This window comes from Poecilia latipinna, unplaced genomic scaffold (assembly GCF_001443285.1).
Source record: "Poecilia latipinna isolate Pla-1442-1.1 unplaced genomic scaffold, P_latipinna-1.0 Scaffold395, whole genome shotgun sequence".
In the NCBI taxonomy this organism is placed as follows: domain Eukaryota; kingdom Metazoa; phylum Chordata; class Actinopteri; order Cyprinodontiformes; family Poeciliidae; genus Poecilia; species Poecilia latipinna.
Genome location: NW_015113011.1, coordinates 328,661 through 356,204, shown reverse-complemented (window position 1 = coordinate 356,204; position 27,544 = coordinate 328,661). Strand labels below are relative to the sequence as shown.

The 27,544-nt window shown below is 40.1% G+C and overlaps 1 protein-coding gene across 2 annotated transcripts in view; it reads left to right on the top strand.

The window, feature by feature from the left end:
• The window catches only part of col8a2 (collagen, type VIII, alpha 2), a 48,536-nt gene extending 20,992 nt beyond the window's left edge, over window positions 1–27,544 (top strand). Inside the window, exons 2-4 of one of the 2 annotated variants that reach the window (XM_015037122.1) lie at window positions 23,007–23,195; window positions 25,023–26,930; window positions 26,991–27,544. In XM_015037122.1, the coding sequence (XP_014892608.1) occupies window positions 23,033–23,195; window positions 25,023–26,917 (2,058 nt within the window). In that variant the 5' untranslated portion in view covers window positions 23,007–23,032 and the 3' untranslated portion in view covers window positions 26,918–26,930; window positions 26,991–27,544. Of the gene's footprint in view, window positions 1–23,006; window positions 23,196–25,022 lie in introns of both variants that reach the window. The other variant, XM_015037121.1, reaches the window with a different exon arrangement.

Genomic DNA, 27,544 nt, shown 5'->3' with positions numbered 1-27,544 from the left:
GTTCCCATTTAATTAGTCAGAAGTTCAGAAACCATCTATTGTTTTCCTTCTACTCTACGGTCATACACTGCTTTGTATTGCCCCAAAAGATAAAATCCCAACAAATACATTGAGGTTTGTGGTTACAATGTGACAAAATTGAAAATAATGTTCAACAGGCACAAATAGGTATGAAAGGCACCGGGTGTTTTTGTGTGATTTAGGTGATCTGACTCTTTGAGTAACCATGACTACCCAGTTAAATCTAATTGAACACGACTTTGTTTTCTTTTCCTATTTTTTAAACAGTGTTACATATTTTTCTTGTCTATAGAGTAATATCATATACATTAGGAGGTGTATCCACCTTCAAAGCTGTTTCAAAGACTTTCATAGATTATTAAAGACATGGTTTTATTTTATTAGAGCTTGTTTCTATTGTAGCCCTTCACCACATTTCCTTACAGGTACCTCCAACACAAGAACCTTGTTCTTTAACTGATGACTTAAGCACAAGCGAATGCCCCAGTCTGATTTTTTCTTTCCTCTTTAAAATACACCCACAAACAAAGGGACTCGAGGTTTTCAGCTGTACAGCTCGAAACCTAAATAAACACGCAGGCTTCCAAAGCATACACAGTCGCATTAGAGCATCGCGTCAGACAAGTCCCGGAGTTATGCTTCCTCAGCAGTGGATGAGTGATTTGAAAAGAAAAGCGAGGTTTGTGGGTAAATACTGCACGTATGCGGAGGCACTTCAGGTTCAACGGCGGGCTCGCGAGAGATTGTTCGTCTTGCTCTTGACGGATCAGGAAACCTCAGTTTGATAGCCATCATTCTCACATGCTCTTTAACTGCCTCACAATTACAATTCCCCCTTCGAGCAGAGATTTCAGGTCCGTTCGGCGATCCACATGATCACTTCCCTCCCCTCTGTCAAATAGCCCCTTTTATTCCTCCGCTGAAAAACAATGGCAGAAGTCCTCCATCTGGTTGTAGTTTGAATCCTGTGCCAGTTCGAGTGGGAGTGATACAGAAACCTCGGAGGGGCTTGGGAAAACATCAGCTCGCAGTCGAGAACACTGGTTCCATATTTCGAGCTACTGTAGCAACAAACATACTCACTGAAACTTACTCACAGGCACACGGACTCGTATGGAAAAATGCAAGGCCGTAGCTGCTTTCAAGGCATTATTGTGTGAAATATGGGTGACTTAGTGTGTCTTTGGGAAGCCAAGAATGAAAAGACATTGTGTGATACGAGAGACAGAGGAAAACTACCTCATGTTCCGGACCAGCGGGAAGAACAGCGATGGAATGCCCCATAGTTTTTTTGAATGGATTTTGTCTCACTACACCTGTGGACCTAATAGCAAGCCAGTAAAGTCAGACGTACTATGAAAATATTTGCTGGAATGAAGGAGTGGGAGAAGGTTCTGTTTGGAGGTTCATGCCTTTGGAATGGCGCTCTGTTTGGCCAGGTCCTTGGACTACCATTAAATGGAATATTTTGAGAAAAGTCTCCAAATCTCCATCGATTTTATGCTCTCATTGTTTCTGTCTGGTGAACCGTAGCCAGATTGAATCGAATATGCAAATGCAGGCGTTGCTCACGATCATTAAAACCTCACAGCGCACCCAACTGATTTAACATGTCGGGGGGTTTTTTGTTTTGGTTTGTTTTTTTTTCCACTCCTGAACAAATTACCTCAGCAATCTAGGGGAAAGTGGCCATATTTTAAACTAAATGAGGAGCATCAAGCTGCATTGTGGATTTAGAAACATGTGTCTCCAGTGTGCACGAAGCCTTTTTGAGAGCCAGATGAAGTGCTTCAAAAATGCATGGCTTTCTTGCTAAGACACTTTTTTCTTCTTCTTCTTTTTGTTCTCACCCGACAACAGTGCTGTGCCAAAGGTTTTATGAGGGCAGCGAGGACGAAGAGCCAGAATGTGGTATGGAAATGGTCCTGGTAGAATTAGGGGATTGGTTGAGGCTTTCCACTGATGCAAACACTCCCCTCTGCTTCTCACTCCGTATTTCTTTGAAGTCAGGGATGATTTTTCCTTTTGGCCTTTTGCAACTGTGGAGCAACATGAAGCGGTTAGGCCCGCAACTGAATCTGTTACAGTGCATGTGTACATGTCTCTTATTACATCCTTTTCTTATCTGCAAAAGAGACAACATTGTTTAACTGCTGCTTGCAGTTCCAGTTCTACTTGCCACCCATGTGTCTAGCCTTCGTCTCTTTTGTAGTTTGTACAGGGTTTTATAATCAGTTGGCAGGGTTATTGTAGAATTTCCTGCAGATATCCCTGGTTCTTCTCAGATTCATATGAATCACTTCTGCCCCTGGACAGTTTGCCAGTCTATCAGTGTGTGTGTGTGTGTGTGTGTGTGTGTGTGTGTGTGTGTGTGTGTGTGTGTGTGTGTGTGTGTAAAGAGCTTTGAGTGGTCAGTATGACTGGAAAAGTACTAAATAAGTTTGGCTTGTTTACCCTTTACTTTTGAGTTTTTTCTTCAATAAAAAAGGTTTACTGCATAAACGAGTTCATACTCCTGAAAAAGTCACTAAATATTGAATTCTATTTGCAAGCAGATCCTAAACAAACTTTACTTTGTGTCTGATAAGGAAGCTGGACAGAGCAGATGAGCGATAAGGGTTAAAAACAGCCACAACTAACAGCGCCTGACACCAGACGTGACCCTTTGAACCTCCCAAGCACTTCGTAATTGGGTTACATTTCCGAGGTCACAATCGGTCACGGTGAGCGCACAGCTGGAAGTCAAGAGGCAGTGATGGTGTGGTGGCTTTTGACTGACAGATGCTTAGCTGGCAGCTAAATGCCACCTTTAAAAAACAAAACAAAAAAAAAAGGTTCAAGGAGACATTAAACTGTGCTGGGTCAGATTCCTTCCAAAGGGGAAGAATGCAAAATTCTCCCAGAGATCTGGGTGAACGAGTCATGCACAGAAAAGCAGCAGAGTTTTGGGCCTCACAGATACATCTCCCAGCAGTAATGTCAGTTCGTGCGTGGTCAGCTGACTGAAAACAAAGCCTGGTCTTTATTTCCCCGCAAACCTTGGTCACCAGAGCTACCAGTGGGCAGACTCCTTCAACTTTGTAGATCAAGCTTCTTCTAAAGCTGTGGCTGCGTGCTGGGCAACCCTATATCACACAAATCATTCCCTCACTTTGACTTTCATCTTTATTCAACTTTGATATCAAAGACAGAATTGCCAATGTGGGAGGAATGAAAGAAGGAAGGGAAAAGAGCTGGAAATGTGGAGGTTGGGGGTCGAAATGGGGAAATAATTGGGGAAGTACGGCTTCCAAAAGCTGCATCTTTTTTTATTGAGCTGGGAGAAGGCATTCAGGTCTGGAGATCAAACGTTTGTCAAGTTTTTTTATATATATATTTTTTCTCAGACCACAGGGAATGAAAGAGCTGAGGTTTCCTGTAGCAGCCTGCGCTCCGTTACCCAAAGATGCCGAGCAGCTCCTCTTTGCCAACTCTTTCCCTCTTTCTGCAATATCTCTTGTCATTAAACTGCCTTGTCAGTAACTGGATGCCAGTTCGGATTTTTTTTTTTTTTTTTTTTTTGAGGCTTGGTGAAAGCAATTTACATCGTTTAGCAAGTATGCAGGTAATATTTTCTCCTCTGGAAGAGTCAAGAAGCAGAGTTGTAAACCTGCTGCTCATGTAGTCACTGCTGGGTTTTATAGCCGGCAGTTGTACTCTCTTACCATTAAGTGTTCGAGAGGAACTATTAAATTTTAAAAGCTCATTAACAAGTTGGATTTGTTTTTGTCTCAAACTGAATTACTTCAACACTTCTTTATCTGCTTTCCTATCTGATATGAAACATTGACATTTTTCTCTATAGAATGCCAGTACCAGACCTTCTTACTCCGAGGCATGTGATTCTGCGTGAGCAAACTTCCAAATATGTAATTATCTTTAACCCACAGCATTTATTTTATTTTATTTTATTTTATTTTATTTTATTTTATGCTAAATGTTATTAGCGACCACAATTTGTGTTGTTTAGTATCAAAGCACCTCAGTCTGGTGAAGGTAAAGTTTGCTCCCTTTGTGCTGAGTTAGGGTGTGAACCCTAACTCAGCACCATGAATCTATTTATTTGGCTGCATTTTGAAATACAAATGATTAGGAAGCTGTGTCAACATACCGAGGCTGGCCAAGTTGCTAATGACAGTAAAGTTAGCATTGACTTCAAGATTTAGCACTGAGCTAGGAGGCTTTTTCACAGTTCTTAATCTTTCTGGACTTGTACACCAATTGTAAAAATGTAAGCTACTTCACACCCAAACATGATTATGGAACAAGGAACATTGATTCTTTAAAACTCAGTTTGAGATTTGTAAAAACCTTCAGCATTTTTAATATCTGTTGGAATTAGCGTAGAATTGGACAAGCATAAAACTGAATTGCATGACCTGGTCACACCTCGAAATAACGAAGAGTTAAGCCTTTACTCGGTTTATATAGATTAAAAAAAATTTACCTTTAGGTTTTTACAAGTACTGTTAAGATTTTGTCTCATTCTTACGCAGCCGTTATCGGATCTCATGAGGTCGATGTATCGTTACGTTTCATAGGGAAGTAGTGCAATAGCTCTTCTTTATTTGGACTGTATTACCCTTAAGTGATTTAGCAGTGCAGTGTGAGCGTCATTTTATTTTTCTTCCACAGGAATATGGAATTTATTTCAAAACAATCACAAAAAAAATAAAAAAATTAAAAAAAACTTTTGGAGGATCTTCGTTTTTCGGAAAGAACTTGTAAAGTTCGGAAAGAACAGCACGCCACGTAATCCAGACGTCTCAGAGACAATGCCCTATATTTAGACAACATGTGCACCTTGCACCGCCTGCGAAGACGGCAGCGCCGGTCTTCGTGTCTGTTTTCATTTAGTCGCCCTGGACGGGTTTGCCTCAGCCGCTCGTCATCCACCCCCAGAGAAGCTCAGGTATCCAAGGATGTGTCTCGTCCCCCTGTCTGTTGTGTAAGTTTTATTCCTCTGTAACTCTCATATTCCTCCCACCAAACCCTCCCGTCGTCCTCCGCATGCCAAGCAGAGAGACAAAGACGCTGCTTCATCCCCCCCCTTTTGGTATGGTGATTATCTAAGCGAGGGCCCGTGAATCTAAACTGACTGCAGACTCTGAAGAATGTCCCCTCCGTCTAGCTGCCAGGCCTGAGATAAACACATCTGATCTCGCGAATCATCTTTTAATGAACCATGAGATGCGTGCGGACTGATGGCGTCTCTTATCATAACCTCTCCAATCGGGCTCCATTATGTTAGACAGACAGACGCGAGCTCAATTAAGCCGCAGCGCTTTCAGATCCCCGCAGTGCAGAAACCTGCGACTTGCTTCTTCTTTTAACGGTCGACGTTATTCATCAAGGCGATTTGGTCATTGATGACCCTGTCCTGGATGTGCTGCTTTGTTTATCGCTGGCAGGAGACTGGAAGTTCATCCCATTCAACACTCTACAATAAAATAAATGATTACAACAAAGAAGTTTTTTTTTTCTTTCTTGTTGTAATCATAAACTCTTCTCTCAATCGTGTCATTCTGCAGAGCAAGCCTATGCATCTCCCAGTGTAAATGTATCTTGTGGTTTTCGAATATCATTGTTATTTTCTCTTATTAAGTTTTAATAGTTTGTCTCGAACACTCAGACGGCGCGGTCGACCTTACGGGTCATGTTTGAATGATATAACTTTGGGAATTTTCCCCTCTCCGTGAACTTTCCCGTGCTGACAAGCCTTTCATCGTTACATCTCGTCTCGCTGCAGCCGAGGCATTCCTCTGTTGTGTGTCTCTGATCACCACCTGATGACTGGATTGTGGAGATAAGAGACGAACAATGGGGAGATCTGGTTCTAATATGTATGTAAAGGCTCAATGTAATCATCAGGAAAGAAAAACTGAACTGTAGAGTCATCTGAGATTGGTTGATTAAGAGAGACGGATCTTTCTTTTTCACCGGCAGCGTGAGATGGCAGGAAGGAGGGAAAGCTGAGTTAACCCCTGTGTCTCTACGGCATCCTAATCTTGTCCTCCTACAGTTTGCTCGTTGATTTACTCGTCTTCTCCATCTTAACCGCCTCACTAAACAGAATTTCTTTTTCTTCACCTCCTTAAAGCTCCCGGTGAGACTGGACATCTATGACATGTGCGACTGATTGTTAACCAGCAGTAAAAAAAAAAAAAAAAAAGAAACGAAACGAAACTGTGATTTTCATTGAGATCATCCACGCTTGTCTAACTCGAGAGAAACCCGTCTCTATTTATTCAGTGTTGTTTTATTAGGTTCAGCCCGTCTGTTGCGTTGGCCTGGAAGCCTGATATTCATCAAACTGACAAATTATTGCATTCTTGATGTTAAACCAACTTGCAGATGGAGCCAAAAGTAAACCATTTTGCAAATAGCTTGCACAATATATTCTTTCAAGAGGTTTTATAAAACAGCGAATCTGACTAGACTTTGTGGTGGTCTGTCTTAGCCTTTCTGTGGACTTAGGCTCGGTTTCCACCTGATTTTGTCTCGGTCTCAGCAAAACGTGGCGGACGTCGAGAAGACAAAACAGGAGTTGCCCAGAGCAAAATCTCTGCGTCACATAAACAAATATTATATTCAGTATTTAAAGAACAATCAAAAAAAAAAAAAAATCTGTCAGTGAGCAGACACATAACCTGACAGATCCAAATTGATCATTTTCAAATTCGAGGCTCCCAGGACAGAGGCTGTCAGAGGCCAGGGCCACATAAATGTAATTTTCAATAAAAAGTTGCGAGCTTAAATATTGTTTTATCGATCAAATCAAAGCAGTTTTTTTTTTGTCTGTATGCTGCCAAATTAAATCAATATGAAAAGATGTTCAATATTATTTAATTCTAAGAAGTACTCATCAAATGCAGAGAGAGTTATTTATTAATATTTTTGACAATTTGTTAATGTGTAGTTTTATCAATACATTCAGCCACAAGCTGACCTTTTTTGGACATTTGGGATCTTGAAGATGAAAATGACTTTGACGTCCCTGATCAGTTGAATGGTAGCTAAGAGCTTTTTGACTCTCAAGTTGTTGGTATTACAATATTATTTATAATATTAATATTTAAAACTAATGAATTTAAGGTATTCCATACACCTTTTCCAGATGTTCCAGTAATTGTGACGGGTGCTCTCTACAGTCGCGCCTAAAAAAAAAAAAAAACTCCCCACGTGAGGCGTAAATGTAGCGCTCGCAGGCACACATGCACAGTGAGTTAAGGCCACAACTCAAGCATAAAATCACAAGTTGATTCAGACAACGTGTCTGACATACTCATATGAAGTAGAACTGGGCAGTATCCCAGCCCTTCGCTTGTCGTGAGCGCCTGACACGTCCCAGAGCTCCCAGCGCTGTGTGCTCTGACCCGTTGTGCTCTTTGGTGGCTTTCGCAGCCTTCGTCGGACCAGACTCGCGCTCACTGCTGCAGACAGCGCCCAAGGGACACATCAACTGGTTTTCTCACAGCTCTTACATGGCCCAGTGTGTATATTTCAGCAGCCAAATAGCCTATTTTTTTAAAATGTGTTTTATGTTAAAAAAAAAAAAAAAAAAAAAAAAAAAGCAGAATGGCTATGACTGGGAAGATGTAAAACTTTTACTTATCGCACGTTCGCCCCAACGACTCTGGATAGCTTTTTTTTTTTTTTTTTCCCAGGACATTGCAGCCATTAAAATTGACGAGGTCAAACACCAGGAAATTCCTGTTTCTGAAGATAAAGCCTTTTTTTTTTTTTTTTTTTTTTGTACATTCACATCACATTTACAACACGATGCAGACATAACTTCTGCAAAACTATGCAATCGTGCTCACGCAGACACTGGGCTATGTTTGTACAGCCCAGCAGTGGATCCTGGGAGGCGTGAGGCCAGAACTAGCGGGGTCTCCTTACACAGCGGTCCGCCTCCACCAGCAGCTAATAAAGGCTCGCATTGATCCCGACGGGTGGGGTGGGCCTGGGCACAGACCACAGTCGGAGGAAGCAATGTGCTGCATGCTGGTGGTCTGAGCGAAACGCATGCATGCGTGTCAGCGTATGAGGTGCTTTGGGTGTTCTTTTCAGCTGGCAGCGGCTGGAGATTTAAGTGAGTGATCAATCAAACAAGGGCCAGTGAATTGTTAATGGGCCTTAAGTTGGATCCAAATTATCTAATGAACATCCAGCTGAAATTAAAGGGAATGAGGGAACAAGGGCTTTTCTTGAACGAACAGATCTTCCCTCCCCGACGCTCTAGAGCACGCAGACACAAATCAAGGATACGGACTGAAGAACCCCTGTCCTGACTCCAAATGAACTTCTGTGCTTTGACCTTAACGTTTAGATGGATGTGCTGCCAAAGCTCATTTGCACAACGATTTCAGTGCACTGATGCAAAGCAATATTTGTAAAGAGCGCCGTAGAACTCAAGGGTTAGCCTTAAGCGATCGCTCACAACGGCCCAGTTCTCTGACTTATCTCCTAGATTTATGGACGCCTTTCATGGCAGCTGGATTCTTGTAATATTTGCAAAGTCATAATCCCAAGAGAATCTACCTCGCGAGCTTTTGTGTAGCAAAGCGTTCTGTGTGTCTGGTTAGTTTTATTGTCAAACAATGCACATTTGGGACAAGACGAGAAAGGAGAAAAGGCAACACATTCGTCTTGATTCACTCTTGGCAGGTCATGTACTTGTTTGCTTTTTATCTTTTGGTACAGAATCACAATCATTCGTGACCAGCTGCTCAAGGTGGCTGACGTTATTAGTGCTTTTGAAATAAACACACCCATTATCTCGATATTTAACTATCTACAGTTGGCAGTCTGTGGAAAGCAGCTGGTGAAGCCTTGGGCCTGTAATTTTGCTTTTGTTTCAGTGTTGGGTTTCACCACTTCTGAATACATGTTGGCAATCACTGCTTGTGTTGTTGTATATCTGCACACAGTCTCAAGACCACAATGATGCATGGGGGATTGTAGGCATTGACTTGGGATAAAATCCCCCAAACTATTGACATCTATTTTTTATGGCTATCGGTGAGCTAGTCATATTTTCTACTTTGTTAAAAAAAAACAAAAAAAAACACATTTCCATATCCTTTATAAACAACATATGAAAAGTTGTTGGAAGTCAGGCTTAGTTATGTTTTTATGTAAACATCTTTTATCTTTCCCTTTCGATTTCAATTTTCACATTGTTTGCCACCTGATAGAATAAAATAGGTATAAAGGATTGGATGCATGGATGGTATTTTATATTTATTGGCCACTTCTTTTCTCACTGTATGAGCGCATTTATCACAACAATTTTCATACTTTTAGCCACCTGACTTTAATCTAGAATCAAAAATGTTTACAGACAACCTATCAGTTTGGGCCTCACGGAAACAATCTGGCAGGTTTTGGCCAAAATTCACAATTATAGATAGATCTAGAGATTGGGGTGTAATACATGAGGAACTTGTACCGGCGACATGGTGAAGTTCTAGCTATTCACAACCATGGAGAAGTCCAGATAAGAACAATTTTAAAAGTCTGATACCTTTGAAGTGAAACAGAAAAGACATTTTGGATGATTTTTGCTTAATTCTTCTTTGCAGCACAACTCTTTTGTAAAACTATCATTATATGTCCATATGATGTTTATGAGCCTTTGAAATGAAATGAAATGAAATGAAATGAAATTTTTTATTCGAACATGATACAAATATAAAATAAAATAGTGCACAGTAACAAGAAGTGCATAAGAAAGAAGAGAAAATACAGATTTTTTTGTTTCAGTTAACATATGCTCAAAATGGGGTAGGAAGAAGTGAGAACTTATAAACTCCTACCCCTAAACACTTGAAACTTTAGAGTCCTACTGTCATTAAACAAATCGAAATCAAAGTGGCAGTCAGAAGTAACAGTTACTAATATTTACCTATACATTTTCCCATTTTATTCTGGTTTGTCTTTCCTAACCCTTACACCAAGTTGTTATCTGCAATACACACCTTATTGCTTTCCATCTCCCGTATGTGTATCTATTGAAAATTACCTCTTTGTTCTTTCTTTTGAATTGTGTTAAACTATTGCTTTGTTTTAAATCTTCATGTAACTTGTTACATAACTTTACGCCTTTAATTGAAATACAGAAGCTTTTTCTTGTTGTTCTAAAATTGCGGATCTTGAAGTTTGAGTGACCCCTTCTCTTTCAGAAAACGTGCTCTGTATGTGCTCAGGTAACAACTTTTTAGATACTTTGAACATAAATTGAGCCATTTTTGAAAATCAGTGGCAGTTTAATGTGCCATTTCTGATAAATTAAGTCAGTTGTTCCTTTCAATGGCTTTTTTTTTTTAAAGCTTCTTACTTAAATGACAACCCAGAGGTAATACTATGTCATTTTTGCTATATTAAATATTTTTGCTACCACACATCCTAGACTTCTCAAAATTGCCAATTAGAGATGTAATATAACAGAATGACTCAGTGTAGCGTCAGTGCCAGAGGAGCCCATGTTGAAGCGTTCAGTCTGTAGCACAGTAGCCTTTAGCACAGAGGCATTTCGACTCTTTCGTGCGGTGGGATTTAACCGAGATTTCCTGCTCCTTATTAAATTTTAATCTCTCTTCTATGTCTCTTTTTCTCCATTTTGGACAGAAAAATAGGCTTTCCTCTGTGTTGTGCTGCCAGCCAACAGTGTCTATATGTGTCCAATATGTGCATCTGCGTGGAAAGCCGTTTCAGCAGCGAGTCGAGGGAGCACGGGGAACGATTGGCAGAGGATGCATATTAAGTGGGAGATAAAGATCTAAAGCTTTTATTCTCCTCTTTCCATCTCTGTTTCTGTTTTTCTGTTCAATGTTTTCCAATGATTTCGCATCTCCTTTATAATTTTTCCCTACTCCATCCAATGCTCAGGTCTTCCTTTAAACGTCATTAAATGCTTTGGACTTAAGCTTCAGGCACCAAGCTCAGTGTTTTCATGGAGAATAAACTTGGATAGATGCAAACTACTAGAGATTTTAACTTTGTTTTCCCTACTCGGATATTTGTCCCAGCTCTAGTGCAGCTTAAAATTGTTTCCCAGTCCTACAAAAAAAGGAAAAAAAAAAAAAGAAGAGAGAATGGAACAATTGACAGTGTGTTATTGTTAGCCCTCTTCTTTATTTTTTAGCCCTCTCTCTAGAACATGTCTCACCTTCAGCACACACATTCTTAATTGTACCCACATGCTCCACTCCCACATGGGCTTTGACCATTTCAAACTTATTAAATAACTGAGACAAAATGCAAAAAACTGTTATTCCAGATTCTCCGTTTGGTGAAAACTGTGAACAGTTTGCATGACAGCTTGTTTCAAACTTGCGTGTTCATCACAACTAGAGTCCATGATTAAAAAGTCCATGATTCAAAAATGAATTCATTACTTTTTGGGTAAAGTACGATTGAAATGATGCGCTCTATAAAAAGTTGCGTGAGCCCCTGTCACATGTTGGCTTGTTCTATTTTCTGGTCTTGCTCTGTGGAAAACTGATTTCATGGGTCAGGATCAGGCAACATGTTGTCTGTACTGTCTGCCAGCTGATAACAGGAACAGTTCTGGATTCATAGCCTGAGCTATGAATCCAGGTAAATATTATATTGCCATGACAGCAACATAACATAATATTGCTTCTTTTTTTACATAAAATGCTGAAAAAAAAAAAAAAGGCAATCAGAATTTGTGTTTCTGACTTGTTGCATTTCTGTCACAACAGTTCTGGGGGCTTGTTCGGGATATGCTAGAAATGATAACACACCAGAATTTTCCACATCATTTTATGGAATAGAGGCCATAATTTTCTATATTCTCCTTCTCTTTCCTGACTCAATACGGAATACTGAATGGGACACTTTTGGGATTTTGTTGAGTACTGCATTTCACTCTTAGTTTTTATTGAGTAAGATCATTCAGTGCTGATTCATTTAACATTTACTTTTGAGGGATGGGCATAGTGTGGGTTGTAGGGGCATGTATATTAGTTTACTTACCTCATGTATGTTGCCCTTTTGGAATGAAAAGTTTGTGCATGAAGTGGTTCTAGAAAATTCTGGACATAATTTGTCGGGGAGTTTCAAATGAACTACACTGGAGCGATTTAGCAAATATCTTAAAATCTTTCGTGACCAGTTGTAGGAGAGTCATTTAGTCTGCTTTCACAAAATAAGTGGGCAAAATCTCCAAATTCTGGAGTGATTTGGAAATTTTACGTCTAAATCATACACGTTGAAGCATTTAAATGAGCTGACGTACACATTCTTTCCCTTTCTGCTTTTCTAAGTTCTTCCCTCTCCACCTTTTTGCTGGTACATCTAAATTAACTGCAGGAACAGAATCGCTGAGCGTTGCCCTTTTTGGCAGCGCACAATAAGAGCATTCACACCAGCAACGGGCTGTGTGTGGAGAGCAGGACGCTTAAAGAAGAGAGAGGAGGAAATTGGAGAGGGGACTCGGGGGTGGAAAGGCCCTGAATTTGCCAGAGGAGACCTGCATGGCACGACGAGAAGGCAATCATTCTGATTTACAGGAGATCGGATTCCTGGATGCCCTTGAAGTTTTCCCCGGTGGTGAGGTGAGGTCATCTCCTCAGTGCCCTCTAACACACAGCCCCCTTCATAGCGAAGTCGTCCAGACATAAATCTGCATCGATGCATCGACTTCTTATTTTTCACTTGATGAGAAAAAAAAAAAAAAAGAAAACTTAATGTCCGTTTTTGTGGAAGTTTGCCTGTGGCGTACCGTCTTGAGTCAATGAAAGGCAGAATATTTATTGCCTTGGAAAGGTGGAAGCACAGAGGCCTTTATACGATTATTTTTCCACTATTTTCTCTCGATTACCTAATCAGGGGGCTTGTATAGAGTTGAGGTGCACTGCTGGGGCAGGAGGAAATCTGCAGATGTCTGTGTTTACCTGGAGACTCTCGCGTTTTTTCTTTTTTTCTTGTTTTTCTTTTTCTCAGTTCCAAACCTCCTTCTCCGTGTTCGTATTGCAAACCCACCACCTCCTGGATCACGGGGTAACTTTCCACGCCGCGCAAACTCAATCTGCAGAAAAGATGAGATGACCTAGCTTGAACTGGCAACGCGACAGATATCAGTCAGGCGAATACAAAGAACTGGATGCCTTTTTGCTGGCCTGAAACATGGAATTGTGTAACATGTAACATGTGTGAGACCCCAGAGCTCCGGCATTGTTGTGTCAGTAATTTGCCTTACTTTGACTGCTTCACCTTTCATCCTGCGCTCAAACACTTTCTTCTACACAGTGCATCAGCCCCTATTTAATTATTAGCATGTCTGGTTCTGCGCTCAAATTTACTCCCAGCGGTATTAACGTCTAATGAAGTCATCGAGCAAATAACAACCTCGAATTTGACCTTCTCACATCTTTTCTCTTTCTGCAGACTTTCATCATTTTATACGCTTTACACCTCTCATTTCCTTACAGTTTCACTACTCTATCAGTTGACGTGAGCTCATACTTCTTTGAATGTCTCTTGACCTTTTGTCTGATTCTCACTTGCTAAATGACAGAAAAACACCAGGATGGCCCACATGTGCTATATATTTGAAGTCACGTGGTTCTACTCATTTTACCCTTTTTACTGAGTGTTGGGTGTTTATAGTCCGAATCGACGTGAGTTGCAGAAGCAGGTATATGGAATCGAATTAATGTCAAAACTGCTGTCACACTTGAGTTTAGGCATCATGGGTTTAAATGTGACAAAATTAAGGAAATATTGTGAATCATACAATTTTAAGTTACATACGTATAACTTAAATAAAATGTAGTATACGATTTTTAAATTTAATAAACCTTGGTAATTTTGGGTCTAAATTACTAATTTTGTCAAAATTGCTTTTGGCATTTAGGAAAGACAAAAAGTAATGTTTTAGTTCAACATAAGAAAGCCTAACACATTACACTTTGACTCTACACCTGGAAATAAAGTTGATTTATTAACATCTGATTAGCTAAAGTTAAAACCTACATTCAATTTGTGCTTAATTTGGCACAACCTGACATTCCCGGACAAATCAGAGTTGCTCTGAAATCATCCTAGTTCCCTTTTGATTTTTCCTATCAACACCCCTCTGGATGTTAGCTCACCGACCTTCGTCCAATCAGACTAAACACGGCGTGTAACTTAAAAAAACGAGTGTGGAAAAAAAAAAAAAAAAAGAAAAATCTGATGATGAATTTTGACAGACACATTCTGCCAGAGCAAATAAACAGGAGCTCTGAGAGTATTTGATATCCAGGGCTAGTTTGGCATATTTTGAAGCAGAGACATTGGATATTGTTCTGGTTGGTTGGTTGTCTTGGTGGCATCCCAGCATACACACACACACACAATAACTGAGAACAGACTTATGTCTTCTTGTTAGATTTAGGTAATAAAGCTACTTGGATGGGATTAAAACCTAATATTTCAAAAATAATTGAAAAAGGTAAGGAAAAAAAGAACAAAAAAATCAAAGCGGTTTCATATGCTTTGAATGTTATTGCAAGTCATTAAAGTCATCTTTGAATGAATGAACCACCCATGGAACTGTTTTTGGAACAGAGGACAGTCTCAGAAAAACAAAAAGGAGCTTTTTAACATTCCCTATGACATATCCTACTTCAGTTTGCTTTACAATGTGTCTTACTTTTACTTCAGTTTACTTAACTAATGATTTAAGGGAAACAAAACCCCTTTAGGCAGGGGATTTTTTTTTTTTTTTTTTTTTTTGCTGGCAGAGGGGAAAAAAAAAAAAAAACAACGTTTTTCCTGAACAGCAACCAAACAAAACCTGAAATTTACCACTGCCACCTAAAATAACAGATGTTAATTTCTCATTATGCACGCAGATTTTTGGCCACAATTGCGCGCAATCGTGGTCGCATTATGGTCATTCTGCTCCTCTGGTGATTATTTTATAATGTGGAGAAATATGCAGAGGATTCAAAGACACAGGGACTGTGACCACAGCTCAAATAATATGCCACGATCCGACACCTCCAAGTGCTCATCAGGCTGAGGGAAGAATTACCTCATTGAAATGAGGCAGACTCCAAATGAAACCTCAAAAATACTCAGTTTTCAGGTTCTAGACCTTTCTCCTTTCTGTTTATCATATTAGTTCGGTTTTTTTTTTTTTAAATACACAAGTCTTTCAGGTAAAAGCAGAGCTGACTGCCACAAGATTAATTCACCTTTAATTTGTACCTACTATGATAACATTTTGTGCTCCAACTAATGACTTAATATAATGGATATTTAATCTACTCATAACTTACTGTAAAGGTTATATTTTCATTTGACTCATCTCATATTCTGTCAAATCCTATCTGAGTTGTCCATCAGAAATATAAGTGATTGAAACAGGAGGGAACAATAACCTCTGAAAAACAAAAATCATACACAGTTAATTTAACTTATTGCAGACATTTAGTTGCTATGGGTACTTATTTCCATAAATGATCAAAATCCTTCATTACTGAGACAGATGACATGATACACAAACTAATTTCAAGGCACTTACAAAAAAAAAAAAAAAAAATTCAGGGAAGGGGTTATCACGAAGGGCTGATCAACTATTCAGAGATGGATCTCAGGAAAGAAGTAGCAGTGTACATTACACAGTTTAGAATAAGCTACCAAAAATGTCAACAAACTATTATTATAGACAAAATATGATCTCCTGACATTGAGCAGTTTTAATATTAAAGTTTTCGAATATGCAATCATTCTGTTAAGTAGAAAAGACAGTTTCACGTTTCAGTTTGCGTTGATCAATATTTAAAAGTGGCTGATTATGAAGTACTTTATATCTGAACTTCTATGGTTGCAAAGTGGGATTATTTATATCCCTTCAAGTGCTTACAGGTGTTCACGCAGTACTTCTCGTGTGCGGAGAATTTGTTAAGATTACGAAAGTATTCACATTTTGAAGATCTCTTGAAGGACGCAGTTTGTGCAGGTGAAAGGCCTTCTCGGATGTGTTTGTGTGCATTGCAGTTTAGTTATAGGTAGAGCACAGAAGGATGTTGAAAGAAAATGGAACAAGTGTGTACAGAGACAGACAAAAGAAAAGAAAACCGGGTTAGAAAAGAATTGTACTGACGGCTGATTCCCATAAAAAGCTAAACTAAACCTGTCTCCTAATTAGCACCTCTTTTGAAGAAACGAAAATCACATATGTGACAGATGATCAATGAGGAAAAATTGGTTCTAAATCACAAATTTTAAATCCTTCCAGAGATTATTCGACAGGAATGAGATCCAGTCCAAAACCAGTAAACACTGAGAGATGACATTCATTATTCCTACAAAATGCAATTATCCATCATTCAAAACTAGGTTTGGTGATGACAAAGTTATTTTTTGTTGTTTAAGGAATGAAAAATGCATCCCACCGCAGACCATAATGTTGCAAAAGCGCAATTCAGACACGTCAGCTTGATGGTATGGCCAGCGAGCAGTCTGGGGGTTTTTATGGTTGGAATTCAAAATGAAAATGATCTAGAACAAGATGCTTTTCTGCTAAATTTACAGTGCTTTGCAAGAATTTAACTTTTTCCACATTTTGTCACATCACAACCACAAAAATGTATGCATTTTTACCAAGACATGGTACGATAGGCCAACACAAGTCAAACATCTTTGGTGAAAGAGAAGGAAAAAAATCAAACTTTGCTTTTCAAATCCTTTTCAGATGAAATTCTTAAAAAAAAAAAAATTGCATTTGTATTTAGATAGAAGCACCTGTCACTGCTGAACAGCTGAACGTGTTTTGGCCTAAGTTGTGACTTCTGTCCTGTTCTTCCGTAACCCTAGTCAGATTGGACAGTGTCTCCGCATGGAATTTTTAAATCTTCACAGAAGAATTGCATTTATCAACTATATTTGCTAATTACCTGACCTCTGGAGGGATTTACCAAATTATCTAACACAAATGTGCATCTTTGGTACGATGTAGACCATTTGTTTCATTCTGTTGCGGAAATGCTTTGCAGATATTGCATGAAAACACATGAAAAACAGGTAAGACTATGTATTTTTGTGACCTTTACGTTTAGCTTTTGGCCTATGGTGTCAAGAGCTATTTTTGTAGGGTCCAATTAATTAATTAATCCATAGTTGCAGATTGCAGAGTACTGCTTTATACCAATGAAATACTTTGAAGTTGGAATTTACAGATATGAAAATGTTTATGTGGTGTTAATATGCTATTGTATCTTTAGTGTGAGATGTTCATATGATATACTGCAGATTGAATGTGAGTTTTTTTTTCAACGGTAAAAGCCATAAACTCATAGCATTTAAGCTGCCACAAAAGCCAAAAGATATGTGTCAAATTACTAGCAATGTTATTCTTCAAGTTTCTACACTTGAGCCTAAAAAAGCAATTAAGTTAAAGTTCAAAGATCTTTTTAAGACATGTCTTTAAAAGACAAAATGTTCGATGTTGCTACAAGATTTAAAAAAAGAAATAAAAAGTTTGTGTCATGTCTGGGATTTTCTCTTCTACAAGATAAAACAGCTGAGTAAACATCCTCCAGAAGTGGTGATTTCATGTTTTCTTGCCAGCAGTTGTGCAGACGTTTGAGCCCGTTTTTAAGTTTAAAGGCTTTTCTTGGCATCGTGCACGTGTGCTTGCCTTCTTAGTGAAAATATTTAGAACCTGTAAATGCTGTTATGTCTAGACTGAGCCAGTGCTTTCTTTATGCGTGTGAAAACGGCTCCCTCCACCTCTCTGGGTTTGCATGAGATATGTGCAAAGAGAGGGAAAGTTTGGTGAAAGAAGGTGGCTGTGGTTGAGAAGCCGCCTGCCAGCCGTGTGGGTTCATGGTTGAGTTAGAATTCATTATGGTCACCGCTGTGGCTGAGGTTTATCAGAATTGGATGAATCAGCCGAAAGTTTTGTCAGAATTAACGTTTGGTTCTCTCCGAGGTCTGTGGTTGGAACCAAAACTATTCGAGCACCGCTCGACCCGATTGTCGTATGCTGTGTTTTGTAAAATTTGACCTCGTGCAACGTGCAACGTCGAGGTACCGTCCCCTCCCGCCCGTGCAGTCTCGTATCTTCGCCGCAAAACAAGCACCTCCTCTTCCTGACCGTGACGCCAAATCCTCACGCTCGGGGTTTATCTGTAATCTCTCTGTGGCACGTGGTTTGGGAAACGTCTGGCAGTCTGGACCGGCACATGTACGGCTTAGGGGGTAAACGTAGGCCCTGCTCCTCGGGTCAAACCTCTCCGCCGCTGTTCGTTGCATTAGTGGGTAAACGGCGCAGTGAGTGCTTGGCTTCAGTCGTCGGGGTTGTCTGCGTCTCCCTGGCATGTCAGCTCAGTCCTCTTGAGGTGCTGCTAAATTACGGTTTGGAAGCTGCCGCTTATGCTTCGGTAGTCGTTGCAGCCCTCCTGCGCTTTTTAAGACATTGCACCAGAGCCGTATAACTCACGTTCATGAAAGGTGATAACTGCAGGCATCACGTCAATGTCAGGTGGTTTCTAGATATAGGTCTGTGAGGTTTACTGAACAAGTAGAAGTTTATCTTCAACCTTTTATGGTCTACTTCAATATTTTGGACTACACTGTGGCGTTTTTTTTTTTTCTCACATATTGAAGTAAATATCTCTTGAACTTATTCATACTTTCTGATGTTACAGTGTCAAGCCCCAATGTATTTTATTTGGATTTTATGTGACACACCAACAGAGTTGTTTCATAAAAAAGATAAAATAGACATTTCTATTCCGTCCCCTTCACTCTGACACAGAACAAAATCCAGTGCCAGCAATTAACAAACTGCTGATCTCAATGCCAAACACTTTAAACAGAAAAACAACATTGGACGTCACCCTGAACACAACTTCTCAAATAGAAAATGTTTTAATACCATGATGTAGGGATATTTATCTTCAGCAGGCTGTTACTGGTCGGGAATGGTGGGAGAAAGGAGTTTTAAAAAAATACATTTTGGGGTGTAGTGAAGGTTTGCCTTCAATTGTCAGTCATGCTTTTGGCTATAGGCCATATAGGCAGCTGCCCAGAGCAGCATTAGAAATGGCCTCCTGCAATTTTGATTGTTTAGAGATTGGCTGAAGGTGGGTCTCGACCATTGCACTGTTTATGTAAGAACCACCACTGAGCAGAGATATAAATCAATGGCTCTTATCAAGGCATTTTCATGAGCTAGAGTCGTATTTCTAACCCAGGGAAACAGGAAGTTCCTACACCTCAGATGAACAAAATGAATGAAAACGATAAATTATAAAAAAAAAAAAAAAAAAAAAATATGATGCCAATGTTGTAACACAAGTGATTTGGTACAACAACAAAAAGAAAAAACACAAAGATTTTTTAACACAGTTATTTTTTCCCCAGAACATTTCAATGCATTGAAATTCTTCTTTGTCTATAAGGTTTGAGGACGCTGTATCTCTCTAGAGTTCAACTCTTTTGCTTGCAAAACAGCGGGCATTCAGACCTGCCTCTTAAATTACTGCGCATTTGCGCTGAAACCACAGACCCCCACACCAGACAAGCTTCCTTGCCAGCCAGCCAGAAAGTCGGCCAGCCACCAAACACTGTCTCACTAATACTGTCTGCCTTCCCTTATTTATTTTTCTTAACATCTCTTTCTTTGCATTCCTCGTGTTTCCTTTGAGTGAAGATCTGTAGTCTCCCAAATGCATAAACAAACACGAGCTACAGATATTTATGATGAATCTCAAATAAACAGCTGAAGGAATTCTTTGGTAAATGGCCATAAATCAAGAATTTGGGCTATCTAGCTTTAGTTCCCAAAAGAAATCGCAGACTTCAGGCTAATCTCAGCACATGTGGTGCCAACGAACACACCTCTTTTTCTAAGTGCTTGTAGCAGGATTTAAAGCCTGCTATGTATTCCCAAATTACTTCCAATCCTGTTGCCAATTAACCATTTTGTGTAATGACATGTAATTGTCAAATTAGAAGATGTCAACTTATGTCCATGTGAATGCTGCGCCTCGGAGCAGAGCAAAAGTTTCATTGCGCAAACTTTTCTCTCTCGTGCTGAGAGGAAAACAAGCAAGTGACAACCACAAACGCTGTGGAAGTAACCGTCTCGCAATTACTTGAGGGGAGAAAGAGCCTCCCCCCCCTATAAATTAGCCAATTTCATAGAAAGAGAAACATGATGCTGCTACTGCACACACGTGTCCTGACATACACGTATACTGTGGAGGAATGTTGTGACAGATATAGTGTGGTGTGAAAAACGTACTTGTATGAGTGGAACCTTTTCACATTTTGTCACATCAATCGAAACAAACCTCGGTGTGTTTTGATTGGGACTTTATGTAGAAGAACAGCAAAGGCAGAGCATCGTCTTTAGAAATATGTTTTTTTCATTATTTTTGCAAAGAAAACTCTTAAAGGATGCTCTTGTCTAATTTTGCAACACATACCTATTTAGACTTAGTCCTGGGCTTTGACTGGGCCGTTGTAAGACGTGAGTACACTTTCATCCAAATCAGTTTGTTGTAGCTCTGACTGAGTATTGAGTGTTATTATCCCAGTGGAAGATAGACTTCCATCTCAGCAGCAGGTTTAGAAATCCTCAGATCATGATGCTGCCACCACCATGTTTCAAAGTGGGGACGGTGCGTTGAGTGAGATGTTCAACGTTAGTTTTCTTGTACGCATAGCATTTTGCATATTTGCTGAAGAATTTAATTTTGGCCCAATATGATCTGAGCACCTTCCATCACATGTTTGGTGAGTCAAATTATAAGTGTCAAACTTTAATTTTTGACTTTCACGACTTCCTGTTAGCATTACTTTTTCTTTGTGTCATTTCCAGCAGCACTCAATGAACCTCTTATTCAAGGCCATTACTAGACTGGTTTAATTGTATTTGTTGTGTACCTTCACTAAAACATGTTAGAACGCTCTGTGTTTCTCCTTAATTTTGTCTTTTCCACTTAAATATTCATCACCTGTCTTTTGCAAACTTGTTATACGGTGCTGTAAAAGTACAGCACAGCTGCGTGCTAATTGCCTCAATAAACCTCTATGTAAAAATGTTTGCTATGCAATAAAAATTAACCACATTTACAGAATTTCCTTGCCTAATAAAGTGGTGATTTGGTTGGCATTTATAAGCAGTTAGTCTGAGCCTCAAAATACATTTTGCATTCCAAATCATTAAAAACCTAACTCCTTAGTCCAAATAGGGCTTAACAGCTTGGGGGAAGAGTTGGATTGGGAATGCATCTTGGTTTCGCAGGTTGAATCCAGTTGCACACACTTAACATTGCATGTTTTTTAAGACCAAAAACATGCCAAGTGTCCTCAGGTGGTTTTCCTGTTAACATAGGGCCATGGCTGTAAAAATATTTGGCCAAAGGCAATGTGGCCGTCTTTACCTGAGGTTAATTTGAGTTGACAGGAATGCATACTGTGGATCCCTAAGATCATTAAGATCTAAAGTTGTTCCCGTTGAAAGGTTCAGTTAGAAAAATAAAAATAAAAGCATGCTGCTGCTAACATAAGCTGTATTCTGAATGGAAAGGAGTCTGTGTAAATATATTTGAGTTTGAAACTTAGGGAATTAGAAACATGGCAGTCATGATATAAAGCTCCACAGCCACCACACATTTCACAGTATCTATTTTCCAATGACCCAGATTACATTGCGAACTTTTGAAGTGGATTTTAATAGTAGTTTACCGAACTTTCTTATTTTCTGACCTCTTATGGACCCGGTTATCCAGTTTTTGCATTGTGTTTCCAGGCATGTTATTACTAGTATCCAATGCCACCTTTACACGGAGCTGGTTTTCAGTGAAACCAAAACATTTTTGTTGAGATCCTGCCACTCGTCTACACGTCTCCAGTGATTGGACTCTCTGACACCGGCACTTTTTGAAGCCTACACTGAGTGGGAGTTTTTGGGAACACCCCCGCGGAGGTGTGAAGAACTCCGCAGATGTGAAAGCACACAGCTGCAGAGTTTCTTCTACGTATGCAAGAGCAAACTCAAGTAAAACAATGGCGGATTGCATTGTGTTGTATGTGCTACTTAACCTGTTCAGATTAACATAACATCTGATACGGAATGTGTATGTGTTGCATGAGGATTTGATTAATTGGAGATGGGTTACCGTTTTCTATATGAGGTAGAAGTTAGTGAGGTGGAAACTAAGGTATCAAAAGTACATGCTTGCTTCCATAACATGCTAGAATCACAGCGCCATTTAGTGCCCTGGCATTAACAACAACAGATTCAATGTCTTAGCGCTGCTGTCTAAACATGGAATTTTTCACTAGTCAACATCCGAAAAGTTTCCAGACAGAAGTCTTGTGTAAACATAGCGTAAATGTCCAATTCTGAAGGGCCAGTCAGAATTTTAGTCTTGATCAGAGACAATATTGCGCATAACTTAATTATAGTGATCAGTAGTAGTTGTTTTTGATCATCTGAAAAGTCTGCTCACCCTTCTAAGACCTCATAAAAATTTAATCAACCAGGCCTTTCTAACCATAAAACAATAATTCACTAGATATTTCTTCCGATTCAGATTCTATGAAAAACTGTATGTTTTTAGAACTGGGCTTGTTGCCAGGTGACACCCTGCTACCTAACTATACGGTAATTCACATTAGCTCCTGAGAGCGAGTCATTCTTTCATAAAAGTTTGCAGAAGCAGTCTGATTTTTCACATTGGGGGTATGGATGTGATTGGACACATACATTCAATGACTTGAATGTGTGAGCAAATACTTTTGGCAGAATGGTGTACTTTAGAAATTTGTAATACTTCAAAATAAAAAAATTAAAAATTATGGCTGTTTATCAATGCAAGAGAGTTGAAAAAGGTTCATCGAAGCTGATAGATGAAACCCTTCATACCAGAACGTTGTTTCAACTTGTCTTCCTCTCTCACCTACAGATCTTTGTGTGTATGAGAAGCTTGGGATGCTGGTGATCATGCTGTTGGCTCCTGTCTGCGTGCTGCTGATGCTTGGGGGCCGTGCGTTTGCTGGAGGTTACCCCCCCATCCCTCACGTGAAGTACATGCAGCCCATGATGAAAGGACCTGTTGGACCTCCATTTCGAGAGGGCAAGGGACATTATGTTGGTAAGTAATCCCTCTTTCCACTATCATTTGTTTTCACGTTCTGCAAACTACACGAAGGAACCGACCGCACAGCCATTCTCCAGCCTAATAGGTCTATTCTCTTTCTGTAAATAGACCTAATATTTGAAACTTATGTTCAACATACACAAATATCCCTCCTCTGGAATCTGGCATTGCTCAGTAGGGGCCTATTAAAGGTTCAGTTGCCAAATGTTAGTTGAAGTGAGTGAACGGGGCTAGTTGTTCCTCACACCATCTGGATGCCGTTACTTCAATGTTTTTAATCACATATTTCCCAGGAAAGAAAATAAATTACTTAAAAAAACACTCAGGGGAAGGAGAATAGAGATGGGGCGGGGGAGTGGTGGGGGTAGCCATCACTGTACAACAAATGCATACTATCATCCGCCTTGATGATCAAATTGGACTTAAAGTGTACCTGACCAGTTCTGGATCATGTGAGAGGTGGCGAGTGTAATCAGAGGCCCAGTTTTCAAAGCAAATTTCAAAGCAAATGTAATTACATAAAAGGGTGTTTAAAAAAAGAAAAGATGAGTGAGATGGGGAGACTATTTGATGGTGACGTTTTGCACCTAACTCTCCTGTTGAAACTTCAAAGATCTGTCAGGAGCGTTAACAAGACCACAGGGATTCCTTTTCTTCTGTGAATAGTGAGCTCAGACCTGAGAACTAAACACTGCTCTTTGATGAATGGTTCAAATAGGATGTGTGATTTTACTGCCACTCAGTGGTCAAGAGTCCTCACTACATCCCTATATTGTTGCCTGATTCACAAACATGCAGACTTTCGAAATACAAATAATTGTGCAGAAAGAGATAGACTTTTTTTTAATTAAAGTATATTTAAAAATATAATACTCATTAAATTCTTAAGAAAGCAAACAAACAAAAGAATTGTCTTCTGTATCTTGTAACATAATGAAAGGTAAGAATTAGAAATTAGGTTGGATCTTAAAGTGCCACATTATGCAAATTAATAAAAATTTACCTTTTAAAATTAATCAAATGAATATTGCAAATTAGAATTTCTTTTTAGTTCATCAAGAAAGAAATAGAATGATTGAACAAAACTTTGATTGTCACCATAAACACTGAGTGCACATAGAAAACAATTTCTGGATGGCCCAAACTTTTCTTTAACAGCCTTTTGTAAATTATTATCAGTATGTTTTTGTTTTTTGTTTTTTTTTTGTTGTTTTTTTTGGTATACTTCCTAGTAAAATGTGTTTCTTATTTCAAAAGTACAAATGGCTGCAAGACTTATGCAGTACCAGCAGAGGGGAGTAAAAGCTCTAGGTCATATGTTGAATATCAGATTTAAAGTTCTAGAGATTGTTGTGCTGAAAGGCACTTCAACGATCTAAAGTCAGATTTTCAATTGAAAAGGTCCTTTCTGATATTATAGCTGAAATTCATTAGTATTTTTAATATTCCTATTAAGGCTTCAACTTCATGAATTGTCTCTTTCATGTATCCCAAATATTCCAGAATTTGTTTATAATTAATTTATTCATATTATATTAATGAATCTATATATTGTCAGTTGTTGTATATGTATGAAAAAGAAAACAATAAAAAAGATTGTTTAAAATACTTAATTTAATGTTGATATGGTGACATGGTGTCAGCAGATGTGTGGTATCTAAAACAGTTATTGTAAGAACAATATTAGTATGATAAAAGTACTGTAAAAGAGAGCTGCAAACAGGATTACACTGTGGAATAACTTAAATGGCTTTAATTCTTTGCGAAATAAAAAAGAGGGAAAGCAATGATTACTCTAACTACTTGATTTTTGTTTTCTAGATATGCCACCTATGATGAAAGGGGAACCAGGTCCTCAAGGGAAACCTGGACCAAGAGGCCCTGCTGGGCCACCAGGATTACCAGGAAAGCCTGGACTGGGAAAACCAGGTCTCAATGGACAACCAGGGCCTCAGGGACCTCCAGGCTTTACAGGAATTGGTAAGCCTGGACTCCCAGGTCTCCCAGGAAAGATTGGGCCAAATGGAATGCCAGGAGTTAATGGCGAGGTTGGACCTCGTGGTGAGCCAGGTCCCCGTGGACTTCCTGGGCCTCCTGGTGTCCCAGGCCCTGCTGGTTTATCACTGAATGGAAAACCTGGGCTCCCAGGTATCAGAGGTCCTCCTGGAGCTCGGGGTGAGCCAGGATTAAAAGGTATTTCTGGCCCACCAGGTGAACGTGGACTTAAGGGTGAGAACGGTAATGGGAAACCAGGAATTCCAGGTATCAGGGGGCCACCGGGTCTAAAAGGCAATACAGGACCCCCTGGTTTTCCAGGTATTGGCAAACCAGGACAGAAAGGTTTACCAGGACCACCTGGACTTAAAGGTGATGAAGGACTGCCAGGAAAACTAGGAGAACCAGGACAGCCTGGGCCACCAGGTCTACAAGGTCTTCCTGGGCCAGCTGGGTTGGGGAAGCCTGGTCTAGATGGACTTCCAGGAACACCGGGTCCAGTGGGTCCTAAGGGTGAACAAGGGACCCGAGGAAATCCTGGAATTCCTGGCGCACCTGGCTATGGAAAACCTGGTCTAAATGGGCCAAAGGGGGAAAAGGGTCATGGTGGATTTCCAGGTGTCCCTGGGGACAAGGGAGAACAAGGAATAGTGGGTCCAATTGGGGCGCCAGGTCTTGATGGACAACCTGGACCACAAGGCATTCAAGGTCCAATGGGACTTCCAGGAAAACATGGAATGCCAGGCCTGAAGGGAGAGCTAGGACCCAAGGGACCCCCAGGATTGCCTGGACTCAAAGGTGACCAAGGCCCCAGTGGAATCCCTGGGCGACCTGGTTTCCCAGGAGAAAAGGGCATCTCTGGACCTAATGGTCCTATTGGTAAACCAGGCCCTAAAGGTGAGCCAGGGCAAATTGGCCAACCTGGGAATCCAGGGTTGACAGGTTCTCCAGGGCCTAAAGGTGAGGCAGGCTTTATAGGGACTCCAGGCCCCAGAGGTCAGTCAGGAATTCCTGGTCTCCAAGGGCCTATGGGTCCAATGGGCCCACAGGGTGCCCCTGGACCAAGGGGAGAAGCTGGACTTCCAGGGCCTCCAGGGTTAGGCAAACTGGGTGACAAGGGTTCAATGGGTCCACAAGGTCCACCAGGAAAACCAGGGCCTTCTGGGCTTAATGGTATGCCTGGTCCACCTGGTCCTCCTGGACCTCCTGGCCCTCCAGGAAATGGCCAAACTGTTGCTGCAGGGGTCACCGATGGAGGACTGGGTGGGGAAGAAGTACCTGGGGACAGGAAGGGTCCTGCATACACTCAAGTTCTCTCTGCCTCACTAGCGCCAGCGTTCACTGCTATTCTCACCACACCATTCCCACCTTCCGCCCTGCCAATCAAATTTGATAGGACCCTGTATAATGGACAAAATGCTTACAGCACTTCTACTGGCATCTTCACCGCTCCTTTATCTGGCGTCTACTACTTTGCGTACCACATGCACGTGAAGGGAACTAGCCTGTGGGTGGCTTTGTACAAGAACAATGTGCCAGCCACTTATACCTACGATGAATACAAGAAAGGCTACATGGACCAAGCATCTGGCAGTGCAGTCCTAGAGCTTAAAGAAGGTGACGAGGTATGGGTTCAAATGCCCTCAGATCAAGCAAACGGCCTTTACTCTACCGAGTACATCCACTCCTCCTTTTCAGGATTCCTGCTCTGTCCCACATAACCTTTTCTTCTTCTTCTTCTTCTTATTCTTCTTCTTCTTCTTCTTCTTCTTCTTCTTCTTCTTCTTCTTCTTATTCTTCAAAAAAAAAGTTCTTATATTTGTGACTCAGATCAGCCCTATACCCAAGACACCTGCAGCCATAATAAAAACACACAAAAAAACATAACATGTTAAAAAAATACTACAATCACATTATTTCTCTCACCTCCAACAGTCTCAGTTTGAAAAAATAAATAAATTGTGAATTCTATATGAAATGTTAAAAGGCAGGGGAAGGATTGTTATACTGTGTTCTTTTAATGTCCTTCAAATGTATGTTTTAGGTTATATTTTGTGATGTTTTTTAGCCTATATAATTTTAATTATTATATTGTCATATTTTGTTGTTATTATTTGAACCTTGTCATCAGTATCGCTTTTGTCTGTTTGATTTAGACTTGTAAGTGCCTTACACGTAAAGAGTGAGTAACAGACCTTCCCGTGTGACTGCACATACTGTCAGACAATATGGTCACCAAAACATGGGGCGGGAGGGAGACACGTTTCCCCGGCAGCAGTTGCTTCTGTGTGTGTAATTTAAATAATTATTTGGGGGAAAAAAGAAAAAGAAAAAAAAAACTGCACAAA